This window comes from Diprion similis, chromosome 6 (genome assembly GCF_021155765.1).
Source record: "Diprion similis isolate iyDipSimi1 chromosome 6, iyDipSimi1.1, whole genome shotgun sequence".
NCBI classification, from domain to species: Eukaryota; Metazoa; Arthropoda; class Insecta; order Hymenoptera; family Diprionidae; genus Diprion; species Diprion similis.
In genome coordinates this window covers 4,341,846-4,353,735 of record NC_060110.1, presented here as the reverse complement: position 1 = coordinate 4,353,735, position 11,890 = coordinate 4,341,846, and the positions used below count along the sequence as shown (strand labels likewise).

Sequence of the window (11,890 nt, the reverse complement as noted above, 5' to 3'; positions counted from 1 at the left end):
TCATTTCTCTGCTGTTGGTCCTACGCTATTTTAAATGTGTTTTTTGAGTTCCTGGGGTTCCAATTAGCCCAGAAACGGTCGTACAAATCAATTCGGAGACCAGAAATTTTCGGCTTCAAAAATCGCAAAAAAAGTAAGGTTAACCCCTTTGGATTTTTGTCGAAAATTTCGACGACTTTGAAAAGTGCTGCAATTAATTCTTTAGGGCACTATTCCGACGTAATTTTGCGAGAGAAATCGATTAGGCGCAGTCCCAATACGCTGCGAGCAACGTATTAAAAGTTACAGCCAAAAAACTGCAGATTTTCATCGTCATTTCTCTGCTGTTGGTCCTACGCTATTTTAGATGTGTTTTTTGAGTTCCTGGGGTTGCAATTAGCCCAGAAACGGTCATACAAATCAATTCGAAGACCAGAAATTTTCGGCTCCAAAAATCGCAAAAAAAGTAAGGTTAACCCCTTTGGATTTTTGTCGAAAATTTCGACGACTTTGAAAAGTGCTGCAATTTATTCTTTAGGGCGCTGTTCCGACGTAATTTTGCGAGAGAAATCGACTGGGCGCAGTCCCGAAATGCTGCGAGCAACGTATCAAAAGTTACAGCCAAAAAACTGCAGATTTTCATCGTCATTTCTCTGCTGTTGGTCCTACGCTATTTTAAATGTGTTTTTTGAGTTCCTGGGGTTCCAATTAGCCCAGAAACGGTCGTACAAATCAATTCGGAGACCAGAAATTTTCGGCTCCAAAAATCGCAAAAAAAGTAAGGTTAACCCCTTTGGATTTTTGTCGAAAATTCCGACGACTTTGAAAAGTGCTGCAATTAATTCTTTAGGGCACTATTCCGACGTAATTTTGCGAGAGAAATCGATTAGGCGCAGTCCCAATACGCTGCGAGCAACGTATCAAAAGTTACAGCCAAAAAACTGCAGATTTTCATCGTCATTTCTCTGCTGTTGGTCCTACGCTATTTTAGATGTGTTTTTTGAGTTCCTGGGGTTGCAATTAGCCCAGAAACGGTCATACAAATTAATTCGAAGACCAGAAATTTTCGGCTCCAAAAATCGCAAAAAAAGTAAGGTTAACCCCTTTGGATTTTTGTCGAAAATTTCGACGACTTTGAAAAGTGCTGCAATTAATTCTTTAGGGCACTATTCCGACGTAATTTTGCGAGAGAAATCGATTAGGCGCAGTCCCAATACGCTGCGAGCAACGTATCAAAAGTTACAGCCGAAAAACTGCAGATTTTCATCGTCATTTCTCTGCTGTTGGTCCTACGCTATTTTAGATGTGTTTTTTGAGTTCCTGGGGTTCCAATTAGCCCAGGAACGGTCGTACAAATCAATTCGGAGACCAGAAATTTTCGGCTCCAAAAATCGCAAAAAAAGTAAGGTTAACCCCTTTGGATTTTTGTCGAAAATTTCGACGACTTTGAAAAGTGCTGCAATTAATTCTTTAGGGCACTATTCCGACGTAAATGTGCGAGAGAAATCGATTGAGCGCAGTCCCAATACGCTGCGAGAAACGGATCAAAAGTTACAGCCAAAAAACGAAAGACGTATTTTTTCAATTCTTCGGCTGCTGGTCTTATCGTCGTCATTTCTCTGCTGTCGGTTTCACGCTTTTCTCGCCGTGGTTTCTGAGTCCTTCCGCGTCAAAATAATCCCGAAAGGGTCATACGAATCGATTCCGAGACGGAAAATTTTCTGCTCCGAAAATCACGAAAAAAAGTAAGGCTAACCCCTCAGAATTTTTGGCGCAAATTTCGTTGACATCAAGAAATGCCGCAAGCAATTCTCGCACGTCTTATTTTGACGTCATTTTGCAAAAGAAATCGATTGGGTGCAGTCCCAATACGCTGCGAGCAACAGGTCAAGTTAATCATTGTTTTGGATATTGAATCGTATATCTCATATATTCCAGATAAATCCGCATTCTTGTTACGTCCAGCTTTCCTTCTTTTTCCTAAATCAGCAATCATGACATTCGTATTTACGACCAATCAGGCAAGTTCATCGGCAGGTACCGGGACAGGCTGTATGACAGATAAGTGGAAAAACGAGGTAAGACAACGATCCCCATCTGATATTCTGTAACTGTTTCCATACCCAACGAAGAAAAGGGAGATTCGCAAACGGTAGCTGCCATTGTTGTGTGTATGTACCTGATTTATGGGGGATTTCTGTTGCGTCCTGACCTAGCTACTTGGTAAGCTTCGAATTGCCAGAATGGCAGGATGGAATAAAACAGTACGGCATTCTGGAACCTTTTGCAAATTACTGTAATCCTTGCCGGCAATTGTTACTGAACCTATCTCAATTGCTGAAAAAGCCACAAAACTTGGAAGAGGATAGGGATTGTTGAACAAATTAGCGATGACAACAAGTCTTCAATTAATTTTTGCTTTTATTTCAGTACGTAATTCTAGAAAATATAGCTCAATGCTCGAATAAAGTTTCACAATCATAGCTCACGGAAATGCAGAATAAGAATCTCAAAATAATTCGAATACATGTTAACATGCTGTTATGTTGTTCTACAATTGCAAATAATAGAATTTATTCGTTTGTATCGTTCATTGATACAAAGGCGGCAATCGCACCTATCATCGCACGTATAATTCGCAAACCCTACAGCTCAGACGATGACAGCGCTGTTTTCCGGCGAAGCCCTGAGTTATTTACCGTGGCTGCGGTTAACCAAGCACGGTAGCGTATCTGGTCCTCTATACACATTACTCCGTGGTGACGGTGCCACAGCTTGTCTTGTTTGAAAAAGTGAGTTGTCATTCGACGACTGAAGTGAATGCTTATAATCAACTTGTATAGTTAATTAATTGAACATGGCTCTTCTTGGCGGTTACTCGGCCGGCTCTTTCCCCGATTATGAAGTTCAAGGAGCAAAGAAAGTGCACTTCAGCCCCTACGCCGATAATGGAGGGTAAGAATTTAACATAACCTAAAAATGAACTTTCCATATCTTGGAGGTGCTGCGTCAAACTTACTCAACTATTACAAAAAAATCAAAGTTTTCTTAAATCTGCGAATTGTGATTAGCTTCAAATACGGATGCTTGTAACGATGAAGATGCACAAAACAACTTTTTTGCTTAAGAACATTTTCGTGTTATATGTTTGCATATAAATTACCTCGACTTATTGAAAATTGTTTTATCTGGATGGAAGCTATCAATTCACTCATATACTGTGATTCTTTATCTCGTCCTTAATAGGAGCGTCATGGCGATAGCTGGCGAAGATTACGCCATCATTGCGGCAGATTCACGATTGAGTACTGGATTCTCAATATTCACTCGCGAGCAGCAGAAATTATTTCCACTTTCCAACACAACTGTTTTGGGCTGCTCAGGTTGTTGGTGTGATACCTTGACGCTCACAAGAATCCTCCAGGCTCGTATGCAGGTAACTAGCTGCCAGTTACTGTTGGTTGCGCACAAATGTTCCTAGGGTGGGAATAAACCTGGGGTTTTGGGTTCTACTCAACTGCAACACAATTATCATTATTTTTTCAATAACAAATTTGATTCTAGTACCTGTTAGTATCTATGGCTGAATTTGGGAAATATGATTCAAAATTGCTTATCCTATAAACTGTTTCAATATTTTTTAAAATCCTTTCAGGTAGCTGACTAATAGTCATATGATAGTTTTGCGTATTTTGATTCATCCTAACAATATAAATACTATATATACTTATTTGATAAAAATGTGCTTAATGTGCTTAATATGAAAGTTTATATAGTGTTTTACTGTCTTTATGCATCTGGGTGTTGATTTAAAAAAAAAATAACTTAGTAGATTTAATTGGGTCAGGGAAAATAACCAACATTGCTTAGAATAGAAAATAACATCTTTTCTTCAATCTCAAAACTTTCTAATTAAAATGTGGATTAGTATCTCAATGTTTCCTGGACATTATTTCCTCACTGCCTTATTGGCTCTTCAACCCTGCTATCTGCACTATACTCTTGTATGAACCACATTCTCAGACCTTATCCACTTTTTGATTTTTTTTACTAATTTAAATAAGACCCCTGCGTTTATCAATATTACGCCAGTTGTAAATATTTCACGAACAAAAAGAAAATAACCCAATTTCAGATGTACAAACATGAGCATCACAAGGAATTGACAACTCCTGCTACCGCACAAATGTTGTCTACAATGCTGTACTACAAGAGATTCTTTCCCTACTATATTAGCAACATTTTGGCTGGTTTGGATGAGAATGGAAAAGGATGTGTGTATAGCTACGATCCTATCGGACATTGCGAACGATCGAACTTCAGAGCTGGTGGCTCTGCCGGTGCTCTATTACAGCCATTGCTTGATAATCAGGTACTTTTCGATTTTACAATGGAGTTCCCATTCTGTTGCTTCACAGATTAGGTATACAAGGTTGCGGATGCTTGAAAACTGGGATGTTCCATATGAAATTTGAAATGTTATTGAGTCAGTAGAAATACATTTCATTGAAATGAGTTTCTAAAATTTTGATACTTCTTTTTAGATCGGTTACCAGAACCAGGAGGGTGTTGACAAGACTCCTTTGCCTCAAGATCGTGCTTTAGCTATTCTGAAAGATGTCTTTATATCAGCTGCTGAAAGAGACATTTACACTGGCGATGGTATTTTTATAAATATCATTACAAAAGATGGCATCAAGGCAGATAAGTTTGACCTTAGAAAGGATTGATTTAATAATACGTATTGTAATTTCATATTGCCGATATCTGTTCTATAATAAAATCTAATAATTCCAATCCAGCTCGTTGTTTTTTTTATTAGATTGTTAACTTAATTATTGCAAATTTCAGACGCTACCTTCAACATAGCATAAATTAACTTTGCTTGAACTTTATTAATCGAAATAAGAACAATTAGAATCTATACACTTTTGCTAATGGGATACAAGTTAGTTTATGTTCTAAAGGCCCAATTTTGTGGCCCAATGTGTGGTCACACACTGCACAAATGACAATTCAATAGCTATACAAATAAATTGGGTTACAAGATACGCAAAGCTACAAACAATGTTTTCAAAGAATTACGCGACTCTAGAGCTTCGAATTTTGATTTTAAGAGCATAAACTAGCTTATATTCTGTTAGCAAAAGTATATACATTCCAACCGTTCTTATTTCAACTGATGAAGTTCAAGCAAAGCCGAGTTATATTTCGTTAACTTTGACGCCTGAAATCAGCAAGAATTAACAATCTATGATTTTATCCCATCCATCAATTGTACAAGTCTCATGTTAAGCATGCAAATTCTCCGCAAATTTGTAAGTTAAGGCCAAGAACTGTTTTTTGAAAAATGGAAGGAGACAAAGCTTTGAAAAAGGATAATATATTGGATGGAGAAATTGCATTGCGAAATTGAATTTCATTATTTATGTTGGGTGATGTGGGACATAGGACTCAACAAAACAGATTCTAAGTTATAAGATAAGCTTTATTTATGATTAATAATTATAGAATTTAACATGCTTCATTGCAGGAAATCTACATTTTTTATGCTTGAATTTATTTCATACCTTTATTAACACTTATTACAATTATTATGATTTCATTTAAAATAACTCTATTAATGTATTTTTTTTATAAATTTTCTCCAATTATCACCTCGTACAAACAAAATACAGAGTCTAGTTTATAATACACCATATCAAAATAACCAAGGACAAAGAAAAGGTATATATAATCACAATCCAGAGAATAGTGGTTGGTGGCATGAAGATTTTATCAGGGAAACAATTATGTATAAAGTAATATTTCCATCCACTTATCATGAGTTGTTCTATCACCAGTATCAATATTTGTCAAGATTTTGTTGAAATGACATAGCATTATTTTTAAACTAGCATTTTCTCATAATTCATTCAATCATAAATGGCCATAATATGACTAATTAATTTTCTCACTAGTCGCAATGTAGGGAAAGTATTATGGTTTTTGTACAGTCATCTTCACTCGTCCTTCAATGTACTTCGAGTCAGTGACCACTTGATACTGATGTAGCACACGGAGCATTTGTACATTATAAATTTATTTGACGCATATACCAATGTGCTAAATATCATAAAAATTCAAGAAAAATATCGTGAAGTAAACAGGAAGGAGTAGGACAAGTATCTGTAAAAGCTCCAAGCAACTATAGTCACAACCAATAATGAAGCTTGAAGCTATCAGGTAATTATTGTGAAAAAATCACGTCTGGCATACAAACCTTTCAGAAATGTAAAAATGTTTGGATTCACTTCAAAGGCTCAGATGTACCATTCAAAAAGATGACTACTTATACAAGTTTACAACATACAAGTAATATACGTGATTGTTGTCCTAGTAATGTAAATAATCTTGATGTTTGGAAGTTGTTTTAACATCCTTTATAATTGAACTGATGATCGTCTGAATATACATGACCATTATTTTGCAAGTTATTCACAACTCATATAATATACAATTCTAATTATAAGTGGATGAAAACTGGCCTTAAGACTAAAAGTTGAGAATTTGTTCCCCCGAGATTTAATTCTTTGTCCCGGGGGGCAACAGTTGCTGGCCACGATCTTTTCCGCGTAGTTTGGTTCCCAGGACACGTTCGATCTTTCCGATTACCAATTGGTTTGGTATGCCTCTACCTGCTTCGTAATCGTTGATGACTTGCGGTTTTTCGTTCACTTTCTGGATAGGAGTGAATGAAGCTGATTAACATCAAAGTATAGATGTCAACGATTTCTAATGACACCTAGATACCGATTTTACAAGCTCAGCTCCAACACGGGAAAAATCATAATCAAATGATAGATTAACAATATTGCACACACCATCAGGGTGTAGACAGATTTATCATTTATGGAAGTCTGAACTTTTTTTCTATTTCTGTGCGTATTTTCAGGGTTGTGAAAAGGCTCAATTTTAAAAATTCCTGAACTGTTTGAAATGATGTAATTTCTCAATTTGTCAGCTTCGGGAGAACCCTCAGTGTTAATTGATATCGTTTACACAGCTATGTTTAATTGTAGATAAGTTCTGTGATTAAATAATATTGTCTCTTATTGTACCTATCTTTTTTCTTGAACACTACAGTAATAATTTGGACAAGCCTCTTCTATGTATTAGTTATTGTAAGAATGAATGCAAACTAATGAAATACAGTAGAACTTTGATTATCCAAACCATTGCTAAAGTAACTGAATGACAGCCACGAATTTTAAAAGATCTAAATATGCTGTTAAGAAAAGATACCCAATAAGGTCTATCGACAGTCTTACGTTAAAGTTATTGATATTTTAATTAACTTTACACGCGAACAGAGTTAGAATAATGTGATGCGTATTACAGCACATTATTTGTGTAGATATTATCGTTTCATCCAACATTTTTGTCTCATTATCCAAACTTTCGCTAACCCAAACTATGCCTCTTCCCAATTGATTCGAATACTTGAGATTCTACAGTATGTAAAATTGCCGATTTAGAAAAGTAATTCACAGGTAAATCAGTCTCTAGAAAAGCTCTCATCTCATAAATATTGGAAATGTTGGTAGGAATTATAAAGGTGCCTAGATGAACAGCTATGAGGTAGAAATTCATAACAATCACGTAACTAGACATTGAAAAAAATTACCATTTTGAAACTATGGAATTAATTTCGAATGGTCTCAGTTGTAGAGTGAATATGATTTGCATCAATCGTGTCCCGATTTATAGTTTTGCTGCATTATTCGTCATTTTAAAGTTATGAAATAGCAAGTTTATCACAAACTATTTTGTCATGATGAATGATATGGATTTCAACCTAGTGAATAGCTTACTGTTGCGAGATCTTTTTGAGATAATCCTTTGGCTTGCCGCCCCTGTTGTATAAGCTTGCCAAGATCAAGTGGAACTTTGTTATGTTTGAGTTCTTCAGTCTCACGATCGAGTTTGGCTGTATTTTTTGTGGTCACATGTTGTTTGTTGGCACCTCCACCCCCTGCAAACGAACTTGGAACTTGATTTTTTGAATTGAAGATTTTACGACATCTAAGTATCGTTACTGGCAATTTCCCATGAAAGCTATTTCAGATTTGATAAGCTGGTGATGCAGAGTTAGATTCTAAATTCTCTTCTTTTCAGGTTCTCCAGATCCAGTGGAATTTTGTCTGAGGAGTATTTTGTGGCAAAAATAAAGTTGAAATTCGTTTACTAAGCTCATTAAAAATCAATTGCTATTTAGCAGCTTTCGAATTTGTTTGTAGTGATTGCTGTTGCAGAATAACTAAATCCAGCTTTATTAAAGCCAGAATTTACCATTTACCTCATTTCTGACAATTCTGAAGTTGCGGGAATAGCTATTAGACAAAAATGTTTCGCTCTGTTAAAATTACAAACTTCAATCTTATTTGAAAATTACATGGACTCTTATATTGATTCTGACTCCTACGATATCCCCAGTCATTTTGAGACCCATGATTCCGAATGAGCACCGTTGACACTGCTGGCTGTGGGCCTCAGTCCAAGCAGCAAGCGGAAAAACATCTGAGGCGCACGGCCAGCAGTGCCAGCGGTGCCAACAGTGCTCATGCAAAACCAAGGGTCGTAAAAGTACTGAGGATATCGAAGGGGTCAGAATCAATCTAAGTATCCGTAGATAACGTGTGAGCTTTCATTAGTTTCGTCTTTCACACATGTCCTTTACAAAATAGAATTTAACTAATGCATCGAGTGTATCTTAAAAATACAAGTATGATTCTGTTTATTTCACCAAATTTCCTGATTCTTGAATACTATAAAACTTCTTTGACAATTCCAAAATTTCCAGGAATACTAGAGTTCCTGATTATACAGATGTTCTGCAAGTAATGATACATCACATTGGTTGTAAAGATTCCAAGTAGAATGCTGATTAAAGTTTTCGGTGCAGCCCTTTATGTCACAGTCTCAATTCTAAATTAGAACTATGTTACAAAATGAATCTGCTGTTTATTACTTTCAACTAATGCTTCGAAGATCAATTGTAAGTGGGGCAACATGTAGAAATTTGCCGGTGTTGACAGTGAATTAGTTTGAAATTACTCGGACAAAGTTTGTAACAATCGATAAGTAAAGATACAACACCAGACAGTATCAAATTGGCATTTTGGTTAAGTGTCTGGAAATTTGAAACAATTTTGTACCAATTATACTCTTATCAAAATACGGTATTGAAATATTTCTGTTTTACCAAGATACAAACAGCTTTAAAAGAGGACATAGAAAGTGCATGGACACAAATGACCCCAGTTTGATGGCCTGGGATTAGTTGTCGAATAGAGTGTAGTGCAGCACTTACACTTGGATTGTGTGTCAACGGCAACACCTTGACGTCTAGCCGCATTAACTGCCTGTAAAAAAGAAAAAAAGCTCTCTCGAAAAATAAGAATTGTCAACGGACCGAGCCTTGCGGTCGTCATATACAATATGATTTACCTGTTCTGACTTCATGGTAGCTGCTTTTGGGGCGCGTTTACGCAAAGTAATTGGCACGGTGTCCCAATCCGACATGATTAGTAATTATCGAGGTATACTAAGGGAGGAAATGAGTAAATATTACGATGTTATATCGTTAACGTTTGTAGCGAGCACAGTTCCAGTAATTTCTTCTTGTATCCGTTCTAAAACTCGCAATTCGTTAAGACATGAACTAGTAACTTGTGTACCACACGACACTTACAGGGCATACGAACGGACTTCATACCACATCTGATTCGATTTGTCGCCCTCATGTGGAGTTCTCGTTGAACTGATAACTGTGTCCGATGGAGCAGCCAGATAGAGATAATGGCGGTTTCCATTTACGTGTATTTTCTGCCAAAACACGACACTTGGTGATTTCATTGGCCTATTCCGTTAGACCCAACCAATGAAATCACTTGGTATTGATGTGTGTTCGAAAATTGATGAAACCGGGAAGCGCCCATTAATAACAGATCTTGAACATAAGATTGGCAAGTAAATGGTACCGCCGTTTTACTGATGTAGTGTAACATCCGACTGCTCAGCTATAGTTTTTTCCTTTTCTATTTTCAGAACCTTAACTAACCATGCCTAACTTCAGTATGAGAATCATGCGAATAACCCAAAAGTTACTAGATATTACCTAGTTATCCCCATCTAACTATTTTCCAGTAACTAAAAGGCTATACTCACCTTAATGGTCGCGAGATCTTCTTACGGAATCGACGGAATCTTTACTATAGTTATTTTTTGAACCGTTGAAAGCACGGACTTAAGTTGAAAGTATTATTTAACACTAATGAAGTCTCCGAAAAACCCCTAGACGAAGGTTACTAGGAGAGCATGGACTTAACTCCGCCGTATTATAGGTGATCCTGTCTTACACGAAATAGTTCGGTCGGTAAAAATACCACAGATATGACCAGCATCCACATCCGAGAGTATTATACTTATATCCAATGCTTAAACGCATCTGCATATATACATATAAATACATTAATTTCTTTTCTATATTATGATATTGGAATATTATCAAACAAATATTATTCATTCATATTCCAATCTTTCGGAATATCTAAGCTAAAATATTGATCGATAACGTCCAAATATTAAATAGCATGAATAAATTTCCGCGTCAAACCAAACCCGTAGCATTTTTCATATTAAGGATATTTTTAATTATAGAATGGTTTCAAGTATTGCATGAACTACAAGCGAAATACATTCAATATCAAATATCATAAACAATTCCAAAGCAAACTTTAGAAGCAAGCTTGAAGTTAGCCGGGATACGGGAAGCAAACTGTATAAGGTAACAACCGGGACGCTAATTAGGTCGCCTTGGTCGTAACCAATCAGTGTCCAGCACCCCCCGAAATTCGCCTGTGAGTCAATGTAATAAATCTGTCACCCAAATTGTACAGGAGCATAGAAGATCGTGCCTTACATAAACGGGTGCAGATCGAGCTCGTAGAGCATTTTTTAAATATAAGTTTGTAATTGATACTTCGCTACTCTGTCCGAGAGCATTTCTTAATATAAGATTGTAACTGTTACATTGTTCTCTGCCCGAGAGCATTTTTCTTTGTATATCTATTTTGAATCTTGAATAAACGTAAAGATCAAGCTGAAATCCACATTCTTCATTAACGTCAAAACCCTCAAATCCCATTCGAGTGTTCACTTGTTATCGTCAATTCGCCTGGTTCCTTCGCCGCTCCACGAAGTCACCTACTACTGATTAACATACATCCTGTTTCACATAAATCTTTATTGATAATGTTAGTTTTTCTAAGCGGCTAGAAAAGTCAAATCGTAGAAACGTGAAGTATAAAAAGCGAAAATAACGAATTTCCAGGATTCTGCAATTACAAGTTTTAGGATGCTATATTCTTGTCGATTCTGACCATTTCATATCTTGGGTTGCTATACTTTATACTTCTACATTTTGAATTTCTTCTATTTTTTGAATTTTTACATTCAAAAATTCTGTGAAATAGATTTTCACATTTTCATATCCCAACTAGCGTTAGCATGGGCAAAAAGTTTTTTAACAGCGTATTAGGTGATGGATGCTTGGTGAAGCAAATTTAAGCTATGGGAATTAATACAACAGAGTCACAAAGCATAAGTTATGTGAGCTTTATGTATGTACTTCACGAACAGTCTCAATATTCTCGAAAGTAACGAGCGAAGAACCACTGTCGATTGCTTAGGAAAACTAATAAAAACTTATGTAAAACTTTTAAGGATTCTCTCCAAATAATTAAATAAATTGCATATTCTTCCTCACAATTGACGTGAAATAACATAAAAATCTCAATGGATATTTGAACTGAATAAAAAACTTGCGTATTGTTGCCAACCTAATTTTGAAAAAAAAGATACATACATC

At 36.2% G+C, this 11,890-nt stretch overlaps 2 protein-coding genes across 2 annotated transcripts; one reads left to right on the top strand and one right to left on the bottom strand.

Moving 5' to 3' along the window:
• Positions 1–2,747: 2,747 nt before the first annotated feature.
• LOC124406729 (proteasome subunit beta type-1) lies at positions 2,748–4,772 on the top strand. The gene is made up of 4 exons (XM_046882285.1): positions 2,748–2,934; positions 3,226–3,415; positions 4,115–4,351; positions 4,524–4,772. The coding sequence occupies exons 1-4, from the start codon at positions 2,837–2,839 to the stop codon at positions 4,707–4,709; spliced, it is 711 nt and encodes a 236-aa protein (XP_046738241.1). The 5' UTR covers positions 2,748–2,836; the 3' UTR covers positions 4,710–4,772.
• A 1,211-nt stretch (positions 4,773–5,983) lies between these two features.
• Positions 5,984–9,710, bottom strand: LOC124406730 (endothelial differentiation-related factor 1 homolog). The gene is made up of 4 exons (XM_046882286.1): positions 9,469–9,710; positions 9,332–9,383; positions 7,833–7,993; positions 5,984–6,699 (listed from the first exon to the last, which is right to left on the bottom strand). Exons 1-4 carry the CDS (start codon positions 9,541–9,543, stop codon positions 6,544–6,546), a joined length of 444 nt encoding a protein of 147 aa, XP_046738242.1. The 5' UTR covers positions 9,544–9,710; the 3' UTR covers positions 5,984–6,543.
• Between the last annotated feature and the right edge of the window lie 2,180 nt (positions 9,711–11,890).